Raw genomic sequence first — 25,738 nt, 5'->3', positions numbered from 1 at the left:
TAGGAAACACCACAGTATTAAATTGATTTTGTTTTGGATGGTTCACCTTGACAAACATTGCCTTCTCATATAGGGATTGATTCACAAAAGAGTGCTAACTGTTAGCACGGCCGTTTTCGCGCGAATTTTCGCATTGTGCGCGATCGTGAATTTTCACGCAAAACGATAACATTTTCGCGCGCAAACCTGAATTTTCGGGCAAAAACTATCGATTTTGCGAGAACATTCTCGTTTGCATGTGAGAACGTTATCGTTTCGCGCAAAAATTCGCGATCGCGCGCAATGCAAAAATTCGTGCGAAAACGGCCGTGCTAACAGTTAGCACTCTTTTGTGAATCAAGCCCATAGTGTTACACATATTGATGCTTACAACATCCAACAGACCTTAATTAGTGGGTAATTATTACATCGAAAATGAAAAAAAAAATACATAGAACAGTTTAAACTCACAACTTTCTTTGAATATTAGCAATGATTGTTTAAATTAGAAGGTCACTTTGCAGAAGTTATGAGAGGGATAAAAATAATCCTCGGAGAAGAAAAAATGTGTAGTACATTAACACTTCCCGTTTATTTGTTCTGATCTCAATGAAAAAAAGGACATGAATTAATCTTTAGCAAATAAGGACAAAAGCCTCCCTGAGATACAAAATGTATAAGTGCACATGATCACATGATAATTCGGAGATACAGTACATCAAATCATAAGTAACCAGGGTTTGCCTTTAAGTTTTTTAGTGGCAAGTTATATTAGTCATATAAACATTACTAGGTGTATAAACACTCATTTCATAGATTTGCCAGCAGCTCCATCCAGGAAAACTCTCAAAGCACCATAATTAACTGTGTATTCTTTTACACAATCCTCTTATTGTAAACTTAGAACTTGTAAAATGTTATGTAGTTACCTGGATGGTTACCAAAGACATTGGCAGTCAATTCTCCGTAAGAGCTACAGGTTAAGATTAAATAGTAATATAGAAACTCTGATCATTCACATACAGTATTTGTTCATTCCATAAAAGATGAAACTTGAACCAAAGCTGCCAATCAAAATTTGGCAGTGATGGTCCAAATATTGCACGCAGTATTAATTAATTAGAACTTACGCATGAATGCCCCCCTGCTTTGTAACATACAGTTAACGGATCCCAGGCTTCAGCAGTGTACACTGAACAGGATCAAAATTTTGAGTTAGGCAAAAAAATATCTAAAGCTCGCTGTACAATCATTGATTATGATCACCTAAATGGGCACCACCAGCCAGCCATCGTGCCCCCTTAAAAATTTGAAGCTGGAGCCGCACTGGAAGCACATTGTTATGTTACTATTAGGCAGGGTTCACATTTAATTACTTTACTCCCAGCGGTACGGATTTCTCCGTCCCTTTTTCCACCCTGCTACCACCAAGGGACGGAGAAATCCGTACCTGACGCCGCTGTCCGCGCTCCCGCTCGCCTGTCCACGCGCCCCCGTGCTCGTGCACGCCACCGCCTGCTCACCCGGAGATCAATGAACGGGAAAAACCTTTCCCATTCGTTGATCTCTGGCCCCCGCAATGATCAGCTGCTTCTACGAGAAGCAGCGATCATTGTGAGAAAAAAACAGTGTCCCAGCTTCCTAACTCTTCCTGCAAGCGTACTTCCTGTACGCTTGCAGGTTACATAAACAAAAACTCACTGTGGCCATCTTGTGACTCATTACCTCCTACACTCCCCAATTTTTTCTTTTTTGTAATTAAAAAAAATAATTACAATTAAAAAAAATACATAGTTACCTTAGGGAGTGAACTTTTTAAATATTTATGTCAAGAGGGTATAACACTGTTACTTTATAAACTATGGGCTTGTAATTAGGGATGGACGCAAAATTGAAAAAAATGCACCTTTATTTCCAAATAAAATATTGGCGCCAAACATTGTGATAGGGACATAATTTAAACGGGTTTATAACCGGGACAAAAGGGCAAATACATTTCATGGGTTTTAATTACAGTAGCATGCATTATTTAAAAACTATAAAGGCAGAAAACTGAAAAATAATACATTTTTCCCACATTTTTTCCTATTTTCCCATTAAAACACATTTAGAATAAAATAATTCTTGGCATAATGTCCCACCTAAAGAAAGCCTAATTGGTGGCGAAAAGAACAAGATATAGTTCATTTCATTGTGATAAGTAATGATAAAGTTATAGACGAATGAATGGAAGGAGCGCTGAAAGGTGAAAATTGCTCTGGTGCTAAAGGGGTAAAACCCCTCAGATGTGAAGTGGTTAAAGGAAACCGAAGATCAACGGTATACAAAGATCGATACTTATCCAGGGCTTCCTCCCGCCCCATAAACACATGTGAGTCCCACACCGTCCTCCCGTGGTCTGCCGTTCAGCCACGATCAGCCCCTTAACATGCTCAGTGATGTCAGTTCGGGTCTACTGCGCATGACATCACTGAGCAAGTTACCGGGGCTCATCGCAGCTGAACGGCAGACCACGGGATGACGGCGTGGGACTCGCATGTGTTTATGAGGCAGGAGGAAGCCCTGGGTAAGTATCGATTCTTGTATACCATTGATCTCTGGTACACTTTAAACTCCTTGCATGTGTTTTCCCACAATGCAAATGCGCATTAGAATGTAAATTCTTGGATACGGGAAAATAATAGCCTGAGGCATTGTTTCACACACCAGCTTTTTTTCCCAAAAATCACTGTGGAAGGACACTAGCTCAACATACAAACACATGGGGCTTGATTCTCTAACCGGCACTAAGTGTTACCACCAGTGTGAAAAGCCACTTAGAGCCCCATAAGTAGCTTTGCGCATACTAACAGTCACGCAAAGCTACTTCTACTCCGGTCGGTGCGCGCGCAGAATGGTGAGCCGCTATTAGTGCGCAGTCCGACGATAACGTCGCACCCGCTACCTTTGGGGGCGCCTACAAGGTGGCGGGTGTAACGTTATCGTCGCACCGCGCACTAATACCGGCACGCCGCTGAGCGGCGCTGTGCAAGATGTGTGGCCGCTAACCACTTAACTCCGTAGTTTGCGCCCGCTGGGTAGTAAGGCTCAGCACCGGTTAGTGAATCAAGCCCATGGGATGTACAGAGTAATGCAAGCAAAAATATGTAGCTGTTTTCCACACATACAAGTGCAAAACCTCTATTCTTGGTGTTTTTAAAGAACCAAATGCATACCTTTAATCTAGCTTGAACATCTTTTAAGCTACTTCATAGCTCCCTAAGATGCTAACCAGTCTTGTGTACTGACATTGGCCTCAATTCACTAAGCTTAACTCCTGTCTTTAATAACTCTTCAGAGCTGTTTTACAGTTATCACAATTATATCACCATGGTGATAACTGCAAAACAGCTCAGAAGAGTTATTAAAGACAGGAGTTAAGCTTAGTGAATTGAGGCCATAGAGACAATGTACATAGTGCATGTCAGTTAATAAGATGCAGTGCATCGAACTGTTTACATAGCTGCAGAGGTTAATAAAATACTTGTCTACCATATTTAATGTAACTGTTGATCTCCAGCTGTTTTCACCAAGAAAGTAAATCAAGCCTATTTTGCAGTCTGCTACCAGTTCTACACTTTTTCCCATCAAAGTTGGATTACCTGGATGAAAGCTGCAAAAAAGCCCTTTAATAATCATAACTGAGGATATTAGCAGTTGCAAGAAGCTTGACCTTTTTTATTAGTACTACCACTTACTGGAGATAATATATTTTCAGCTATATGTATATATTTCCAGCTATATCTAGGTAGCCCATCTGATGCCCATTAAAGTGAGATTCTTATTACAATGGTGTTATTCCAGCATTGACACTAAACAGTTGGATCATTTCCACCAGTAGGATTAGATTTTAAAAAAATATATAGTTAACAACTGTCTTTTTAAATGTAAAATCCAGTAATTTTTTAAAATCTGAATAATGTGGCAATGTGTAGTGCTTTACTGCTAACTTTTTATTAGTATTATTATTATTTAGTATTTATATAGCTCCAACATATTCCACAACGCTGTACAAACTATATAGTCTTGTCACTTAACTGACCCTCCCAGAGGGGATCACAATCTAATCCCTACCATAGTTATAAATCCAGCATAGTCTAGGGCAATTTTTTTAGGGGGAACCTAATTAACTTATCTTTATATTTTTGGGATGTGGGAGGAAACCCTCACCCACTTCCAGTTCAGTGAGGGAACACCTTACAAGGAGTCTGGTACGTGATGGGGATTTATTTGCAAACTTACACATATGACTGAACCAGAACTGAGCAGAGAATTGTGTGGAAACCCTTGCAACCAAAAGCAGTCATAAAGAGCATATCTACTAAATGTTTAACTGCTCAGTGAAAAAATAATAGCTTAGCACCTTTGAAATCACACCCCTCACTTATGCATTAAATATTTTCCATTTCATAATCTTACCAAAGGGCAATAAGCAAATTATTTTTATTATTATTCTCGGCACCAGCGGTTTATGTGAAGCACAAGTTGAGATGAGGTGCCCCGTCACCTTGAAAAGAAAGCACAGAGACAACTGGAGCCCAAATAGCGCAATAAGTCACTGAGTACATGGAAAAAGAGTGAAGGAGAATGGTACTTCCAAGGATGGGTTGTAAGAAGGGCAACCAACCACTGTTGGTTGCCCAACTATGGAGTTTGCAGAGAGCTTGTGGAGATTCACAGACTCCCCCCACTCAGGTGTTACCAAATGTTCTGGGTATGGTCGCTCTCTATTACAAAGGTCTGGTACTCACTGTGGCTAATCCACAGGGGAGCAAAGTCCCTTCACATGGAGGGAAACTGCACAATGGGGAAAGAAGCACCCAAGAAGGTATAAAAAACTGGTTACCCACTTTACCTCCAAGGGTTTTTTTACGAACCAGAGCGATGTTCACCTGTCAGCGCTCCTCCCTCTCATTTGCCAATTACTTTATTACTACGTGTCACAATGAAATGTTCTATATCCTATTTTTTTCTCCACCAAATCAGGCTTTCTTTGAGTGGTACATTTTGCTAAGAATTATTTTATTCTAAATACATTTTAAATGGAATAATAAGAAAACAAAATTGAAAAAAAATCTTTATCTCTCAGTTTTCAGCTATTCTAGTTTTAAAATAAAATGTGCTACTGTGACTAAAACCCACGTATGTTATTTGCCCATTTGTCACGGTTATTACGTTTAAATTATGCCCCTAGTACAATATATGGCGACAATATTTGGAAATAAAGGTGCATTTTTTTAGTTTTGTGTCCGTCACTAATTACAACCCCATATATGCAAATATAACAGAAATATACATACATTGTAAGAAAGCGGAGTCCCCAGCATAACTATTTATCTATTTATGCTGTCATTTTTTTTTAACAAGTGTTTTAATTTGGTAACGGGGGGGGGGGGGGGGGAGATAGGGTAGAAGAGGTATTAATTAATTTATTAAAAATGTAGTGTAGGTGTAGCTTTTTTTTTTTTTTTTTTTTACTTTTGTATGTAATTTTCTTTTTATTACTAGGTGTCCTCATAATCACTGTCTCTGTGAGACAGAGACAGTGTTCTTACAACAAAGGCCATTGGCTTCTCTTTAAAGCCATGATCTTTGCTTATGGGCACTTTGATTGGCTCAGGGAAATCTTCTTCTCTTTCACCAATCACGGCTCTGCGGGTTTCGACGGGTAAGCGAGACAGGGGGGCTATTGCTCGGGGACTGTAGCGGTGAAGCCTCTAGATCAGTGTTTCTCAACATTTTATTGGTAGGTACCACTTTTACAACCCTGTACTCATCAAGTACCCCCTAGCATAGTAAACATTATTACAAGTACCCCTTGACAAATGTATATTTAATCGTAGTACATGATAATTGGTTCTAAACAATTTTCTGAGCATTGACTATTGCTTTTAATTAGCTAAAATACTAATTTGGTGTTAATTAAATAAGGTGTATCATTTTCTAAAACTCTAAATTTGTTGTTCTTGGTTAAGCATATCAAGCCTGTGTACCCCCTGGAACCATCAGAAGTACCCCCTGGGGTACGCGTACCACACGTTGAGAACCTAGGCTCTAGATAATACAGGTTTATGCTATAAAAGATATTTTATTAATAAAATTTATTTTATTGCGTAATTTATTGTCATCTAGAGGTAAGCCACCTCTTTCATTTCATTTTAGTTGATTTTAACTCCGTTTTATACCTCCTTGGGTACCTCTTCCCTTGATGTGCAGCACAAGGTTGCCTGCTTCTTATGGTTTTGTCACACATCATGATCTACAGCTTTTATATTCCCAGTTGAAACTGCCACTCCAGTTTCACAACTGCTGATTTTGGTCAACATTTTAGTGTTAGTGGGCTCAGACCCTTACTTGAGTTGCCAAATAAATGATCAAGGCAAATGTTACGATTTGAAGCAAATTTGATTGCAGATTAATACTAGACCTGTCACAATGGACTGCAACTACATTTGATTGCTTCAGTTTCGATATGCATAACATTTGTGACCAAATTTGCATCAGCTTGTAAAAACAATTTTTTTCATCATGGCTAGTTTACAATGGTGACTAAAAGCTTGGTTAGTCCCTGTTCTATTCAAACCCCTCCTCCAGCCTATCTTCCTCCACACAAGGTAAATAGGGAAGGAACTGGGAGGTTACACCAGCTCCTTCACCTGAGTGCTGAGCTAACCCACCTGGGTGGGGTCAGGTGAGGTCTTCGTGCATAGAAAGGAATAGCTGCATCAAATATGAAATTGTGTTAGCAATACCATAGTCCCCTATACATCTATACTTGCTGAAAAATCTAAGAGGGTGAACTAGGGCTTTAAAGCACAAACAAGCTTTTATTTATAAAGTACAAACATATTATGCAGTACTGCAGCATACATTTGTAAGTGGTGTACATTACAAATGTGATAGGAACACTGTGAAAACATAACACAGTAAGGAAAGAGGTCCCAACCTGACTAGGCTTACAGAATACTGGTAAAGCAGGTTGTTTGAATCAGGATGATGCCATTTATTGACTGACTTAAAGAGAATCTGTATTGTTAAAATCGCTCAAAAGTAAACATACCAGTGCGTTAGGGGACATCTCCTATTCCCCTCTGTCACAATTTCGCCGCTCCCCGCCGCATTAAAAGTGGTTAAAAACAGTTTTAAAAAGTTTGTTTATAAACAGACAAAATGGTCACCAAAACAGAAGTAGGTTGATGTACAGTATGTCCACACATAGAAAATACATCCATACACAAGCAGGCTGTATACAGCATTCCTTTTGAATCTCAAGAGATCACTTGTGTGTTTCTTTCCCCCCTGAGGGGGGAGTGCAAAGCAGAACCACAACACTGAAGAACTTGGCAGCCTTCCAGACACAGGCTGACAAGTCTGACAAGGGAAAGATACATTGATTTATTACAGAGACTGTGATAGTACAAAGTGCTGCAGTAAGCCGGAACACCTTAGAATAGCTTTTAGAACTTGTAGGATGATAAAAAACAGGATGCAATTTTTTGTTTTACGGAGTCTCTTTAAAAGAAAACGAGTAAGCTTTCAGCCAATACTCCTTCTTCAGAGTCTTTTTTTTTCCTTTCTGTAGAATACAGATACCCACTTTCATACAATGATGTGAAGTGATGGCCAATGCCTTCCACTTTTAATGTCTGGCAGCTGCAAGAGTGATTCTTTCAGCCAAATATCAGGTAGTGCTGGATGACTATAGCAGTGTTCCATTCTCCACTACATTGCTACACGCACATTGACAGTAGGTCTTGTTTCAGCTGACATTGTACTGTTTAAGGAGACAGTGCTCTGCAGATGCTAGGCTGACTATAAGTGCTAGTTGGCCAACCATGGTCAGCACCGGGGCGTAGTGGTTAGCGATCTCGCCTTGCAGTGCTAGGGCCCCAGTTCAAATCCCAGCCAGGTCAACATCTACAAGGAGTTTGTATGTTCTCCCCGTGTCTGCATGGGTTTCCTCTGTGCACTCTGGTTTTCTCCCACATACCAAAAACATACAGATAAGTTAATTGGCTTCCCCTAAATTGGCCCGAGACTACGTTACATACACTGCACGATACATACATAGACATATGATTATGGTAGGAACTAGATTGTGAGCCCCTCTGAGGGACAGTTGGCGACAAGACATTATATACTCTGTACAGTGATGCGTAATAGGTTGGCGCTATATAAATACGTACACAAATAAATAAACCCTCTGCAGGGTGAAGCTGTATGATTGTGGGAGGCTGGTTTCCAGAAGAGCCTGGCTTGGTGTATCTCTGTGCCTCTAAGAAATAGTGGAGGGCTCTATGTCAGGTTCCTGATTGGCCGTGTTTATTGCATCTGTAGCTCAGATGAGAATTACAGATGGCTGCACGTAACCACTTCAAGAGCTGTAGAGGAATGCCTCAAGCATTTAAGTTCACCTCTAGGAACATTAATAACCCTCTTAATGGGTTATCATTGCCAGAATTACTCTAATTTAATATCTGTATCTATCTCAACATAAACACAGCAGCAAATAAAATTTTTTGTAGAGTGCAGAAGATTGTAACAACCTTAATAGCTTTAAAAAAATGTTTTGTACGGTGTTTCCAGGCTTCTAACGGTCTAGAATTGTGTGCTCACATCTATAGAAATTTCACAACTGTATGTACGTAACATTTGATTGAATTATTTCTCTAGGTGAAGTAACTCTTTTGATAGTTACACAGCTTCATACACAGATTTTCAGAGCTTTTTATGTGCTTTTTCCTTTTGCCTGTAAACCTGAATTTCAGAGCATCAGCATTGTAGAAATTAATTATTTTTATTGGAAATAATTCACTATGCAAGCATAGGTTTAGAAACGGAGATCAAGTTGTTTCTATTAGAATTTATCTCCATAGTTAACTATGATTTAACTGTTTCTCTGTATAATTACATTTTAAACTGTGTATATTTTCTTCTTGTAGCCGTTTGCCAGCCACCATGTAAGCACGGGGATTGTATAGGTCCCAATAAGTGTAAATGTCATCCTGGATACACCGGAAAGACCTGCAATCAAGGTATTGTATGCTTATTTATATTCTGTCACTTACATACCTTTGTTTTATTATGTATATTTTTGCAGTGCTAAGTATTTGCAACCAAGTATTCTCAAATTGTTTCACATAAGCTTCCACTCATCGGACGCCTGACGATAGGAAAGTGCCTTTTTCAGCCATAAACCTGATAAACGGATGCACTGCCAACTAGATCTAGCACAATCATTTCATAAATTGAATGAAAAGTATTTAAAATTGGATGGGCTGTAAGCTTTCAGATTGCAATGCTTTCACATGATAAAATCTTTCTTATCCCCAATTTACATTCTTATATTTATCACAGAGGGCGACATTTTTACTGCTGTTAGGTGCATCACTGCAGAATGTTTATTACTGTGAAAGAGAGCCGAAACACTTGATCTGCTCTGGGAGGAGAATTCTGCAGATCTAAACAGCCTAGGCTGAACATCACTGTGAGGGCAGGGCAACATATGGCTATATATAGATATAGCAAGCGTTTCTGATGCTGAAACCAGGATAATTAATGTAAAGTGGATATCCTGAATTATTTACTACTACTATTTTTTTTTCTTCTATATGTCACTACAGTGTCTCTTTAACTGCCTATCTTGGAGTTGCTCTTAACAAGGCTAAAAAAGCATGTCCAGACTCCAGAGCATTACCCTATTTGTAAATAGAAGAAATCAATTAGTGTATCTGTATTCTATGAGGGGCCTATAGGCAAGTTCTAGACTTTCTGCTGCCTGAGGCAAACTTTGCAGTGATTGAACCAATGATCGTGCCATGGTCCCGCCCACGAGACCAGAGGCACCAGTTAGGAAAAAGAGCAGTGAGTGGCTGTGATTGGCCAGTCTGGTGCCAGCAGGATTCGGGGAGTGTGTGTACCAGGAAGGTGGGCAGGAAAGCGGAGAGGAGGTAGGCGCCAGGTGGCCCAAACTGTTTGTCCAAACCCGCCACCTAGATTTGCGCCCGAATCACGTGATTCAGGTGGCTTCATGGTAGGTCTGCCCCTTCTTAAAGGGCATTTACTAATATCTAGTGGGTGAAAAAGCAAACTTCTGTGAGTTTGGTCATTACAGATGAATTCTGTGGCCCATATGCAATTCACATTATCTCCTGAGTTTTCTCCTAGGTGATATTTTCACATCTTGTCATAAAATGCCCTTTAAAACCCCAGCAAGCAAAAAAAATACTCCTAAATAAAATTGGTAGTAGTTTTTCACCAAATTTCAGGTACTTTTTCTCCTGAGTTATCTCCTAGGATATAATTTTCATATTCTTTTTAAAATAACTTTTAAGCATTTTACAATAGAAAAAGTTAATTGAATATGGGCGTGTGTTTAGTTCTTTATCTGTGAGAAAGTGAGAGGTTCGTAATATACTACAGCTGCCTTTGGTAGATTGGGGGCCCGCTTCCACTGCAGCCCCACACATCTACGAGACGCGTGACGGCACTTCCGGATCTGTGGTTACGCTGACGAATTCCATCAGCTGTGCCATGCACGGCTATGGGATTCGCAGCCTCCCGCACAACTGCGGATGGAAAAGCCGGCCGAATCGCTAGCGCAAGCGATTTGGCCGGCGGCTCTATTACGTACCTATGCCAGAGTTTCCCTGCGCGATTCACCTGCGGGGAAACTGCTGATTCGGCCCGGTTTCCGCAGTAGTGGAAATGGGCCCTTAGAGGGAAAAGTCTAGTAAACTAATTTAAATATCCTGCCGTCAACACTCATGTATAAAACAGAAAAGGGAGCCAGTAGACATACTACATTGATCACTGGGTCAGTGTGGTGCATCCATAGGTATTCCCAGAGTCTAGGATAGATGAGGACTGTGCTGTTGTGTATTTATGAGATATGCCTGTGTTTATGCATTCGCACAATCCAAGCATTTTTCCTTTGGTGTGTGAAGGTTTTCAGTGATCCCTTGCTGATGGCTTGATAAATAGCAAACTATGTTCTTGGCGGAAAAAGAAATAAACTGACGAATATCAAGCAACAGATGTTGGACTTTGTATCAGTTTCTGTACCACAGTAATATCTTTTTCTTACAGTTTTAGCAACACAACTGCATCTAAAAATACCTTATCAAATGGGTCTATAAAAAAGGAAGATAAATGAGATTTAAGCTGCATGTCAATCATGAGAGAAACATGGAGGTTGCCATTGCAGAGCTCATTGAAAAACATAAGTTCCCAGCTGTTAGGCTCATCGTATTATAAATAAATATACAAAGTAACTCACCTGAATCACATACAGACACTACCATTTTAAGAAGAAGGTTAGCAATGGTAGCCTCCATGTTTATTTAATTTTTTATAACAAGTTTAATGTAAAGCCCTTTTACATAAGATACATCATTTTTATTAACTGGGATGGGTGTCACTTTATTGATCAGTAGAAAGGTAAAGGGGTTACTAAGCAGTGAAATAAACCCTGCATCCTGACTGATTTTCAGGGAATATGCTAATCTATTTCTGCGATTGAATAGTGAATGGCCACTTTGTTTTCCAGCAGGTGTCTGCATGAGGAAACAGACACTGCCCAATACCCCCATACACTCTCTGTAGTCAAAAATATAGTTGACCCTTATTTAGGTCTAGTTCACTTCACATGCGTGCCTGGGACTGGTAGCTGATAGTTGCCGAACAACCTCATGCAAATCTCTTGCATTTAACATCTGGCAAGTGGTTGATGTCTGCTCAGATATTATAGTGGTGGGTGGGGAATTGTCCTGTACCACAACGATGCCAGATTCCTCCAGTTATTTGCACCTCTGTAACACAGCAGCTGACATACAGTGAGTGTGCCACCTCTATGCCATTTCTGCTGACAAGGCCTTACTGGGGGTTTTCTTGAGTGGAGAACATTTTAACCACTTCCCGACCGCCGTATTGACGATTGGCGGCCGGGAAGTGGACCCCGCAAGGATCGCCTTATTGACAAATGGCGGCGGTCCTTGTAGGGGCATGGGCGGAGCGATTGCGTCATCCGTGACGCGATCATCCGCCGGCGCCTGTCTCCGCTCACTCGCCGCAACATTCCGCCGGCCATACGGAAGCGCCGGCGGGATGTTAACCCGACGATCGCCGCATACAAAGTGTATAATACACTTTGTAATGTTTACAAAGTGTATTATACAGGCTGCCTCCTGCCCTGGTGGTCCCAGTGTCCGAGGGACCACCAGGGCAGGCTGCAGCCACCCTATGTCGCACCCAAGCACACTGATTTCGCCCCCCCCTGCCCCAGATCGCCCACAGCACCCCTCAGACCCCCTCTGCCCACCCCCCAGACCCCTGTTTGCACCCAATCAACCCCCTAATCACCCATCAATCACTCCCTGTCACTATCTGTCAACGCTATTTCCCCCCCCCCTGCCCCCTCCTGATCACCCCCCCCCCCCCACCACCCCTTAGATTCTCCCCAGACCCCCCCCTCATACCCCCCCCCATGTACTGTATGCATCTATCCCCTATGATCACCTGTCAATCACCCATCAATCACCCCCTGTCACTGCCACCCATCAATCAGCCCAAAAATATATAAATCCAGAGAGTCCTACATGTGCATATAACAATCTTTATTGGTACAAAAGGATGGATCAATCCACAGCTGGGTAAACTCCATTAAAACACATTAAAACCACATAAGAACAGGAGGGAGCGCTCCCTTACAATGTTCCACTGGTCACCATGCAGTCAATGCACAACACCATCGCCCAGCCTCAGCTTATGCATATGGTGTCTGCCACCGTCCTGGTCTGACCATGTGTGGACCCGCCACCGACGCACACCTCAGAGGCCTCAAAAAGCAGCTGCAACAAAAACGTAGGTACTCAAAATGATGTAGTTATCAGCAGTTGATGAACACTTTGTGCATAGTTACTAGTGGGCATATTCCGTGTATAAGACCTGTGTGCAGGAGTGATACCAAACTGTCTCTCAATTCCGGACAATACGGATTCCGTGTATCAACAACTCTAACAATCTAGGTCTACGATGTTGAAGTATTGCTCAATAAGGTAACCAGTGCATTGCGTTGGGGCTGTAGCTGGGAGATAGATTTAGCGTGTATGGCTGACGCCAAGCTGTCATACATTTACTCACTGCTCCCGTTTGTATTGAGACCTTCGGTTCCAGGGAAGGAGCCTCCCGCTCCAAGGTTCGGCTGATGTATCCCAGCTTTCAGCAGTGCTCAAGCTTGATACAGCGAGCTTCTGCCATCACCATCTCGGCTGTGCTGGCGTCCAGACTTTGTCCTTACTGGTCCGCGGGGCTCCCTCGGTAACCTGCTGCTCTTGCGCATGCGTTCGTGTCTCCAGCCGGCTTGGGGTCACGTGAGCGCTCACTCCTGTTCCTCCCTCCTGCTGACGCGTTTCGCCCCTCCCACCGGGGCTTTCTCAAAGCAGTAGAGGGTTGTGGGATAGTGCAGTGACGGCCTTCTTATCTTAACAAATGGCTGGGCGGGCCGAGCATCGGTCCACCTCCTCATGCATAAAACATTCTTTCATATTGATCAGAAACTCCCCCTTGTATTTACACGGATACAAATTCCTTTTCCTGAGTCAATCTATATCATTTCTTCTTCCAATCTTTTTCAATCTTTGCAGTATAGCTCTTGAATCATGGTTGTATCACTTTCTCATTTTCTATCATATCTCAATAAAAAGTCATACCAAACTGGTTTAAACTCAGTTTCGTTATTTCTGTCCACAGTGCACTTCATTCTCCTTGTTGTGTATTAGACCTTTTTGCAAGAAATAAACTAGATTCAGATCTGTATTAAGTCCATACGGAATTCTCGTGCCCAGTCTATAAATCCAGGTGGTCTCTATTTTGTATAGTTCGTTCTCAATGTCACCCCCCCTATTGGGAATCTTTTGCTTCAATATTCCCTTAAAACGTAATCCCTTTGGTTTTCCACCATGGAAGTCCTTAAAGTGTTGTCCCAACAGACTATCTTTATCTGCTTCATCAATGTTCGTCAGGTGTTCCCCAATACGTTTTCCTAATCTTCGTTTTGTTTTCCCAATGTACAGTAATCCGCAGGGACACTCAATACTGTAGACCACCCTTTCTGTTGTACACGTTATTAAATCCCTAATTTCATATTGTTTAGTATTACTCGCATTTCTAAATGTTTTTGTCCTCTCTACATATTTACATACAGTACAATTCCCACAACTAAACATTCCTTTACTCTGTGGATAGCTGTCAAGCCAAGTCCCCTTCTTTTTGCTATTGTACTCTGACCTTACCAATACATTTTTTTTTTCAATCAGCCCCTAACCTGCCCCTTGCGGGCAATCTGATCACCCACCCACACCGATAGATCGCCCGCAGATCCGACATCAGATCACCACCCAAGCACAGTGTTTACATCTATTCTCTCCTCTAAACACCCACTAATTACCCATCAATCACCCATCAATCACCCCTATCACCACCTGTCACTGTTACCCATCAGATCAGACCCTAATCTGCCCCTTGCGGGCACCCAATCACCCGCCTACACGCTCACATTGCCCTCAGACCCCCCCCTTATCAATTCGCCAGGGCATTATTTACATCTGTCCTTCCCTGTAATAACCCACTGATCACCTGTCAATCACCTGTCAATCACCCATCAATCACCCCCTGTCACTGCCACCCATCAATCAGCCCCTAACCTGCCCCTTGCGGGCAATCTGATCACCCACCCACACCGATAGATCGCCCGCAGATCCGACATCAGATCACCACCCAAGCGCAGTGTTTACATCTATTCTCTCCTCTAAACACCCACAAATTACCCATCAATCACCCATCAATCACCCCCTATCACCACCTGTCACTGTTACCCATCAGATCAGACCCTAATCTGCCCCTTGCGGGCACCCAATCACCCGCCTACACGCTCAGATTGCCCTCAGACCCCCCTTATCAATTCGCCAGTGCAATATTTACATCTGTGCTTCCCTGTAATAACCCACTGATCACCTGTCAATCACCTGTCAATCACCCCCTGTCACTGCCACCCATAAATCACCCCCTGTCACTGCCACCCATCAATCAGCCCCTAACCTGCCCCTTGCGGGCAATCTGATCACCCACCCACACCAATAGATCGCCCGCAGATCCGACATCAGATCACCACCCAAGCGCAGTGTTTACATCTATTGTCTCCTCTAAACACCCACTAATTACCCATCAATCACCCCCTATCACCACCTGTCACTGTTACCCATCAGATCAGACCCTAATCTGCCCCTTGCGGGCACCCAATCACCCGCCTACACGCTCAGATTGCCCTCAGACCCCCCTTATCAATTCGCCAGGGCATTATTTACATCTGTCCTTCCCTGTAATAACCCACTGATCACCCATCAATCACCCCCTGTCACTGCCACCCATCAATCACCCCCTGTCACTGCCACCCATCAATCAGCCCCTAACCTGCCCCTTGCGGGCAATCTGATCACCCACCCACACCAATAGATCGCCCGCAGATCCGACATCAGATCACCTCCCAAGTGCAGTGTTTACATCTGTTCTCTCCTCCAAACACCCACTAATTACCCATCAATCACCCCCTGTCACTGCTACCCATCAGATTAGACCCCTATCTGCCCCTAGGGCACTCAATCACCCGCCCATACCCTCAGAACACCCTCAGACCCCAGCCCTGATCACCTCGCCAGTGCATTGCTTGCATCTATTCCCCCCTCTAATCACACCTTGAAACACCCATCAATCACCTCCTGTCACCCCCTAGCACACCTACCCATCAGATCAGGCCCTAATTTGCCCCGTGTGGGCTCCTGATCACTCGGCCAAACCCTCAGATCCCCCTCAGACCCCCTTCCGATCACCTCCCCAGTGCATTGATTGCATCTATTTTACCCTCTAACCTCCACTGAGACACCCATCAATCACCTCCTGTCACCCCCTAGCACTCCTATCCATCAGATCAGGCCCAATACAACCTGTCATCTAAAAGGCCACCCTGCTTATGACCGGTTCCACAAAATTCGCCCCCTCATAGACCACCTGTCATCAAAATTTTCAGATGCTTATACCCCTGAACAGTCATTTTGAGACATTTGGTTTCCAGACTACTCACGGTTTTGGGCCCGTAAAATGCCAGGGCGGTATAGGAACCCCACAAACTGACCCCATTTTAGAAAAAAGACACCCCAAGGTATTCCGTTAGGTGTATGACGAGTTCATAGAAGATTTTATTTTTTGTCAAAAGTTAGCGGAAATTGATTTTTTTTTTTTTTTCACAAAGTGTCATTTTTCACTAACTTGTGACAAAAAATAAAATCTTCTATGAACTCGCCATACACCTAACGGAATACCTTGGGGTGTCTTCTTTCTAAAATGGGGTCACTTGTGGGGTTCCTATACTGCCCTGGCATTTTAGGGGCCCTAAACCGTGAGGAGTAGTCTAGAAAACAAATGCCTCAAAATGACCTGTGATTAGGACGTTGGGCCCCTTAGCGCACCTAGGCTGCAAAAAAGTGTCACACATGTAGTATCGCCGTACTCAGGAGAAGTAGTATAATGTGTTTTGGGGTGTATTTTTACACATACCCGTGCTGGGTGGGAGAAATCTCTCTGTAAATGGACAATTGTGTGTAAAAAAAATCAAACAATTGTCATTTACAGAGATATTTCTCCCACCCAGCATGGGTATGTGTAAAAATACACCCCAAAACACATTATACTACTTCTCCTGAGTACGGCGGTACCACATATGTGGCACTTTTTTACACCCTAAGTACGCTAAGGGGCCCAAAGTCCAATGAGTACCTTTAGGATTTCACAGGTCATTTTGCGACATTGTTGGTTTCAAGACTACTCCTCACGGTTTAGGGCCCCTAAAATACCAGGGCAGTATAGGAACCCCACAAATGACCCCATTCTAGAAAGAAGACACCCAAAGGTATTCCGTTAGGAGTATGGTGAGTTCATAGAAGATTTTATTTTTTGTCACAAGTTAGCGGAAAATGACACTTTGTGAAAAAAAAAACAATTAAAATCAATTTCCGCTAACTTGTGACAAAAAAATAAAAACTTCTATGAACTCACCATACTCCTAACGGAATACCTTGGGGTGTCTTCTTTCTAAAATTGAGTCATTAGTGGGGTTCCTATACTGCCCTGGCATTTTAGGGGCCCTAAACCGTGAGGAGTAGTCTTGAAACAAAAATGACCTGTGAAATCCTAAAGGTACTCATTGGACTTTGGGCCCCTTAGCGCAGTTAGGGTGCAAAAAAGTGCCACACGTGGTATCGCCGTACTCGGGAGAAGTAGTATAATGTGTTTTGGGGTGTATTTTTACACATACCCATGCTGGGTGGGAGAAATACCTCTGTAAATGACAATCTTTTGATTTTTTTACACACAATTGTCCATTTACAGAGTTATTTCTCCCACCCAGCATGGGTATGTGTAAAAATACACCCCAAAACACATTGTACTACTTCTCCCGAGTACGGCGATACCACATGTGTGGCACTTTTTTGCACCCTAACTGCGCTAAGGGGCCCAAAGTCCAATGAGTACCTTTAGGATTTCACAGGTCATTTTGAGAAATTTTGTTTCAAGACTACTCCTCACGGTTTAGGGCCCCTAAAATGCCAGGACAGTATAGGAACCCCACAAATGACTCTATTTTAGAAAGAAGACACCCCAAGGTATTCTGTTAGTAGTACGGTGAGTTCATAGAAGATTTTATTTTTTGTCACAAGTTAGCGGAAATTGATTTTAATTGTGTTTTTTCACAAAGTGTCATTTTCCGCTAACTTGTGACAAAAAATAATTGTGTGACAATTGTGTGTAAAAAAAATTAAAAAATTGTCATTTACAGAGATATTTCCCCCACCCAGCATCGGTATGTGTAAAAATACACCCCAAAACACATTATACTACTTCTCGTGAGTACGGCAATACCACATGTGTGGCACTTTTTTGCAGCCTAACTGCGCTAAGGGGCCCAAAGTCCAATGAGCACCTTTAGGCTTTACAGGGGTGCTTACAAATTAGCACCCCCCAAAATGCGAGGACAGTAAACACCCCACATTTTTTTTTGTCGCAAGTTAGAAGAAATGGAAACTTTTTTTTTGTCACAAAGTGTCATTTTCCGCTTACTTGTGACAAAAATTAATATCTTCTATGAACTCACTATGCCTCTCAGTGAATACTTTGGGATGTCTTCTTTCCAAAATGGGGTCATTTGGGGGGTATTTATACTATCCTGGAATTCTAGCCCCTCATGAAACATGTCAGGTGGTCAGAAAAGTCATAGATGCTTGAAAATGGGAAAATTCACTTTTTGCACCATAGTTTGTAAACGCTATAACTTTTACCCAAACCAATAAATATTCACTGAATGGGTTTTTTTTAATCAAAAACATGTTTGTCCACATTTTTCGCGCTGCATGTATACAGAAATTTTACTTTATTTGAAAAATGTCAGCACAGAAAGTTAAAAAAAAACATTTTTTTGCCAAAATTCATGACTTTTTTGACGAATATAATAAAAAGTAAAAATCGCAGGAGCAATCGGATAGCACCAAAAGAAAGCTTTATTAGTGACAAGAAAAGGAGCCAAAATTCATTTAGGTGGTAGATTGTATGAGCGAGCAATAAACCGTGAAAGCTGCAGTGGTCTGAATCGAAAAAAAGTGGCCGGTCCTTAAGGGGGGTAAAGCCCACGGTCCTCAAGTGGTTAAGCCCTCCAAATATGATCGGAGTTCGTTAAAAAAGTATTTTATTAGGAGATAAGTTTGTAACTGTCAGAACATTTAGTCAGGATAGCTAGAAGGTTAGTAAATATGCGGTTGGGGAATTGTTGTACAAGTAGCACACCCTGCATTTTTAATTACAATTCTGCAATTTGTTACTACAGTGCATGAGACTGTAATAACACAACCTCTAAGGCTATGTTCACATTATAAATCGCCAGCTCTGTCATAAGCGCTGAGTGATTTATTGAGAGTTTTTTAAGCGCCTTTCCCTGCGCTTTGCACTTAGAAAAGCGCTTTTTTAAGTGCTTTTTTTGCAGAGTGATTTGTTTATTCACTTCCTGATGTCAGTCAGGAAGTGAACTCTTTATCCCAGAAATTAATAAATACATTGGCCTCAATTCACTAAGCTTAACTCCTGTCTTTAACCAGTTCGCATTCAGTCGTTTTTCGCTTCATGCATCCGAACAATGTTCACCTCCCATTCATTCGCCTATAACTTTATTACTACTTATCACAATGAACTGATCTATATCTTGTTTTTTCCGCCACCAATTAGGCTTTCTTTGGGGGGTACATTTTACTAAGAGCCACTTTACTGTAAATGCATTTTAAAAGGAAGAATAAGAAAAAAACGGAAACAAATCATTATTTCTCACTTTTCGGCAATTATAGTTTTAAAATAATACATGCCTCCATAATTAAAACCCACGTATTGTATATGCCCATTTGTCCCGGTTATTACACCATTTAAATTATGTCCCTATCACAATGTATGGCGACAATATTTTATTTGGAAATAAAAGTGCATTTTTTCCGTTTTGCATTCATCACTAGTTACAAGCTTATAATAATAAAAAAAAGAAATATTTCATCTTTACATAGATATTTAAAAAGTTTAGACCCTTAGGTAAATATTTGTGTTTTTTTTTTTTTTTTATTGTAATGTTTTTTGTTTTTTTTTAATTAAACATTTTATGTGGATATTTTTGGGAGGGTGGGATTGAAATTGTATTTTTTTTTGTAAATATATGTGTATTTTTATTTTTATTTAACATTTAGATGTAGTTTACTTTTTGGCCACAAGATGGCAGCCATGAGTTGTTTACAGTGACGTCACTCTAAGCGTACCACGTACGCTTAGAGCGACATAGGAAGCAGAAAAAGCGTAGCTTCCGAGAGAAGCTGTCGCTTTTTCTGCGGGGGAGAGGAATCAGTGATCGGGCACCGTTGCCCGATTCACTGATTCACTGGCTAACAAACCGCCGGCCGGGAGCGCGCGTGCACGCGCGCGATCGGCCACGTGGACGCGCAGGAGCGCACATGGCTTCCTGGACGTGAGTTTCACGTCCAGGAATGTCAAATAGTTAATAACTCTTCTGAGCTGTTTTACAGGTATCACCATGGTGATATAATTGTGATAACTGTAAAACAGCCCAGAAGAGTTATTAAAGACAGGAGTTAAGCTTAGTGAATTGAGGCCAATGTATTTATTCATAAAAGCGCTCAGGAAATTGCTATACAAAGCGATTTCCCTATACCTTCCATTGAGCCAAAGCGCTGAGAAAATGGTACATGTATCGCGTTTGCAATTTCAATGAAATCAAAACGCTTACATGTGAACACTCTCATAGGGAATCATTGTACAAGCGCTTTTGGGGCAATTTCTAAAATCGCCAGCACGTTAAAAAAACCTGCAAACGCTCATAGTGTGAATGAGCCCTGAGGTTGCGATCACAGCAAGTACTTGCATTGCGTTCCATGGAAAAACAGGGTCACAAACTTGGGTAAAAGTCACATCGCACTTTATGCATGCATTGTAACGCATACAGTGGAACATACAGTATTTACAAAGTATGATTCACTGCCACGCTCGGTTTATGCAGAAACGCAATGTATGCATCACATTACGCCTGACTGATCCGTCTCAAAGCACCGATATGAATGCAGCATTACAATGTAATTGAATTGTGTTAGCAATGTGATTATATTGTCTGGGGAACCACTATGAACATAGTCTTAATGAGAATTCTTTCACCAAATTTAAAGAGTGCTACACACTGACGTGTGAGTCTAGCATTTGTAGAGCTACCCTGATGTATAATCAAGAGATCTAAAATGTTGAATTGTCTTGGCCCTTCTTTATTATGTGCCACACCACTTTATTGATGAACAATCAAAATGATCATGTTCCGCATTGGTCAGAAATAATTTCTGCTGCAGACCAATTGGAAACAACTGTTCCATTGGTCATTTTGTGATCAGACACGCTGGCAAATATTGATCAGTCTTGGACTTGTTGCATAAACATATACAGCTGACTGATCAAAATATACAGGTACCTGCAGGAAATTGTTGAAAATAACAAATCAGTTGAAGAAAGCATTGGACATATGTGTATAATGTTCTTGCTTTTCTGACCAATCAATTTCTTATCGGAAAATAAATAGTAATGATCAATTTGCCTAAAGACAGTCTGTTATACTTTTTACTTTCATGGTTAGTAAACATCAAGTAATTGATTTAATTCAGCTGAAGTTAATAAAAAGCCATCACAGATGTTGTAACTGAATAACCAAATCCAGTTAACAGTTAATTTTTTTGTACTTTTGTTCAGTCCCTCTTGTAGCCTTAACCCATGACTTATGACATAGCAAGGATGGTGGCACCATTATTCACTACTGCAGATCTGCAGCTTGCTATTTAACCTGACTGCTTAGTAAATGAGCAATCATGTGCACTCCGATTAAATAGGAAAATTGCATCTGCCTCCAGGGATATCCCAATTCAAGGCTTTAACTGACATGACCCACTATTCCCCCTTGTATTCTTTCAGCGGGATCACTACTTTTGAATTCCTGCTACTTTACCATTATTTATTATCATTTAAGTGCTAATTTTTCCATTTTAATGAGGCAATCAGACCTGATGGGATAAGGACCTTCTATGGGGATTGTAATCACCACTTTAGGTGGTGATTACAATCCCCATGATAGTGGATGTTCTCCACCTTTGAAAGTCTTATTTTCAGGAAATAAAACCTGTTCCTATTTTTATTAACAAGGCAACATAAAACTGGCAATTGGATTTTCAAAAGTAGGGAACAGCTCTTAATCTAAGTGCCATTTTTTTTTTTATAAATAGCCTTCTTTATGTTTTTCAGCTCCCATAAAGAGTAATTATGACTTATTGAACTTCTTTTCCCTTCCCTGCTATTTGTCACAGCCTACACAGGTTGAATAAGCTCTTTTTAGGGATTGGGGAGAATTGTCTGCAGTCTTACTTTGTGCACTGGGATTCCCAGCCCTGGGTTATTAACCCTTACAGCAAATATAATAAAAAGGGAACAAGGTACAGAATACACAAAGTAGGATTGGTACAATATATATATACACAATCTCATCAAGCTACATGTCACTTCAGGTACTCATCAAAAGTGAAATAGGTTAACCGTAAATAAGACCAAGGTTTAAAAATATAAAACACACAATGTAAGCCTCTGTTTTAGTTATGCAAGATTTGGCAGTTGTTAGAGTTAGTAACTCACCCGCTCTCCCCTAAATCATTATACTTCTGAAACTCCCCCACCCCGTTGGCTGCTTTAAGCGTTTTTGAAGCTGTGTGGCGACCCCACTTGCGTGGCCAAGCCTGGCCTTGGCTGCCGAGCTGTGTGTGGAATGCGGTAATGCAGGTGGGAGTGGCCACAGAGCTTTGGAAACATTTTGGGGAAAAAATGCCATGACAGCTTTGCAAAGGGAATGTTCTTTCAGACGTATAATGAGTTACAGGCAAGCAGGTGAGTTCATAAACCTCACACCTAAGATTCTAACAAAGCTAAAACAGAGGTTTACATTACATTTTTTATATTTTATGTGGTACTCTTTAATGGATTGTGGTGTTTATTTCATTCTGGCATACTGTTATAAATTCATAGACTCAAAAAACATAAAATGTTGGAGGTTAGTTACATGGATGGTGCAATGTTAGACCACTTTTATAAAATTGCTTTGGCACGTATTCTAATGGGTTTTTCCACACACTCCTCCATCTGTTCATAAAATTGCTGACTATGTGTTCTTATATTTGAAGATGAGTATCTGCTGACCATCCAGCCAGAGTGGTACCATGATGCATCTGTTTTCAACCCTGTGGATGTTCCTGTGACAGGGTACCCTCCATGGGGTGAGATTATCCACTTCTAACTACGCCAGTGCTCTTCTAAATAGCGCATGGCTGTAGAAGACTGACAGGCCTGTTCTGTAGCGTGCTACTCCTTGATGAGATGGCTGTGATATGGAAAGCTGGCTCCTCAAGCTTAGGGCATGCAGATCAAAGTGCAATGGCAGGATCCGCTTTCTGAAAATGCCACTTTTTTCCCTTCCTTTCTTCCTTTCAGAGCACATTTCCTTTTCACTTTTCTGGGACAACTCAAAGGAAAGATTTTATGCAGATATCAAGATGAGGGGATAAAACAAAAGGTTTATGCGGTGAATGCCATCATTCTGGCACAAGGCCTACACAACCCAACTTCCAAAAATGTTTGGGTCTTTGTGTAAAATGTAAATGAAAAAAAAATGTGAAACTGTAAACCGTTAATTGACAGTAATACAAAGACAACATATCATATGATGAAATATAGAAATGTTATTGTTTCCTCAGTGGTGCACTGCTCCTTTGTTTACTACTGAAACTAAGGCCTCTTTCACATGGTAGGCTGAAGGTGGTGCACCAGTCAGGTACTTGCTAACACTCGTCTTGGGCAATAGAGAGGATGCCTTGCTCAGATGCCAGATCTTGCAGTTTTTTGCTGCTGGGTAATCCCACCACGTGTCAAACACTTACATGTCTGGTGTTAAAAACGCTGTCATTTGGCTGTATTAAATTGCAGCCAAAAGGAACTTATTGGCTTCAGCCTCTCTGAGATGTGCATTTTATACTCAGTCATGTTTCTGAACTGTTCACAATTACATAAAAATTAGTTGTAGGATGTTCCACTAGGTGTTTTTTTTTTTTTCAATCATTACACCTCTTTTCGAGGCTTGTGTTTTCTCTGTCCCAACTTTTTAGAAACAAGTTGCTAGCATTAAATTCCAAATGAGCACAGATTTTTGAAAAAAGGAACATTTCCAAATTACCATTTGCTATGTTGTACCTTTATAATTAAATATAAGATTTTCATTCTTGGCAAGACAACAGTTTCTGTATTCCTTTACATTTTGCACAGTATCCCAACTTTTTTGGAAGATCGGTTTGTATTTTAAAAACCAAGGTGCCAGATTTGGCAGTAATTAAAACCCTTTTACAGCCCTCCGAAAAATTAAAACTCTTTTACAGCCCTGCAAAATAACGGTTAACCTTTTTGCCTATTTACATGGTTGTGAGCATTGTGGTTAGACTGTGTCTAACCAATCGTGAGGATTGCAAATACAACGCCCTAAGAAGCATGCAAGGTTCTACAGCTTCCTTGAGTTGTATATGTGTGGACAGACTCCAACACTTAAGCAGCCCATACACTCAGCCGATTTTCTGGCCGACCGATCGATCCCGATCGATCGATCGATCAATCGATTGCAAATCGGTTGGCCAATCGACCGATCGACGGCCGATTTCGATCGATTTCGATGGATTTCCATCGAACTTGCAGGGTGGAAAATTTAGGTCGATCTGATGAGATTGCTTATCAGTTTGCATTGGCCTTAATGGAAATCTGATGGCAAAAAAATGCCATCAGATCGAATTTCAATAGATTTCAAACTGAAATCTATTGGAATTCTATCCTGGTAAAAAATGTTCTAAAAACGCATCAGATAGATCATCAGATGCATTTCTTATCTATCTGCTGCCAATCTGACGAGTGTATGGGCACCTTTACTCTGTAGTAAACTATAGATTTCACTGGAAAGGTGTGATATAATATTGGCCGAACGCTGGTATAGCTGCCTCGTAACCAAGATGCTTGTAATGCCTTGAACTCAAAAGCACAGCTGGGAAAGTGGACATAAACGGCAGCCTCCATATTCCTGTAATTGCAGGCTTCCTTTAAATGTACTGTCCATTGGAATTTTGCCAGCAGCATTTTTTAAGGCGAAGGGCAAAGTGCTTTCATTAGGTATGTTTGAATACAAACTTTCCATTATGCCTAATGGTAAACCTCTAATCTAGCTGCAAATTCCCGTAGAGAAAGTGGCAGCAGTTGTCCCTGCATACACTATCTTTGCTGTTTGTCATTTTGAACAATATTGTTATTGTATGCTTCTCTGCTTTTTATGTACCTCCACTTAAACCACAGCTTTCAGACTTCTGGGCTAAACCTCCAACTTTGCCAACAATACTTCTTTCTCAGCGCTGATTTATGTGTGTGTCTAATGAGTGGCATGTTAATCTCTGCACATGTAAAATGTACAATATGTCCACATACCTGACATTTCCTAATCGTTAGTTCTGGGTGGAACTTTGTGTCATTGAGTCAGACAGTTTGTCAAACGTCAGGATTCCTTTTACCTGGCCTGTAAGCAGATGCTGCTGAGAAACAACGGGACAGGCCTATGCAGGGCCACACATGTTCTTGTCAACATCGTTATCATTAATACAGTAGTTTTCTATTCAAAATCCACCTTACTGCTTTTGTTACCATATTGCAATAGAGAATGTTTTCTATTTGTGTTAAAAAATCAACTACTAAGAATTGTGTAACCATTCTTTCATATTTTAGATATTTTAGTCTTGTCATGAACTGTAGTTATGTAAAGAGTGCTCTAAGTAGTCTCTCCTATAAGAACAACTTAATGAATACAATACATGGGAACTCTTAACTCATTCAAGTCTTCAAAACCTTTATATTTCTATTTTTCATGTTTGTGAGAATGTGCTGTGTTTATGAATAACTGTACCGTTGTTTGTAGTTAGTTCAATAATACCCATGTCTGTATATTGTTTTTAGAGAACACAATGGCGCT

The 25,738-nt window shown here is 41.1% G+C and overlaps 1 protein-coding gene across 6 annotated transcripts in view; it reads left to right on the top strand.

Moving 5' to 3' along the window:
* NPNT (nephronectin) overlaps positions 1 to 25,738 on the top strand; it is a 144,420-nt gene that overhangs the window by 79,172 nt on the left and 39,510 nt on the right. For 4 of the 6 annotated variants that reach the window (XM_068231300.1, XM_068231333.1, XM_068231317.1 and 1 more), the window contains 2 exons: positions 8,961 to 9,053; positions 22,872 to 22,964. In XM_068231300.1, the coding sequence (XP_068087401.1) occupies positions 8,961 to 9,053; positions 22,872 to 22,964 (186 nt within the window). The remainder of the gene's footprint in view (positions 1 to 8,960; positions 9,054 to 22,871; positions 22,965 to 25,738) is intronic. The other 2 variants (XM_068231325.1, XM_068231308.1) reach the window with 1 other exon arrangement.

This window comes from Hyperolius riggenbachi, chromosome 1 (genome assembly GCF_040937935.1).
Source record: "Hyperolius riggenbachi isolate aHypRig1 chromosome 1, aHypRig1.pri, whole genome shotgun sequence".
Taxonomy (NCBI): domain Eukaryota; kingdom Metazoa; phylum Chordata; class Amphibia; order Anura; family Hyperoliidae; genus Hyperolius; species Hyperolius riggenbachi.
This window is presented reverse-complemented; position numbering and strand designations above follow the sequence as displayed.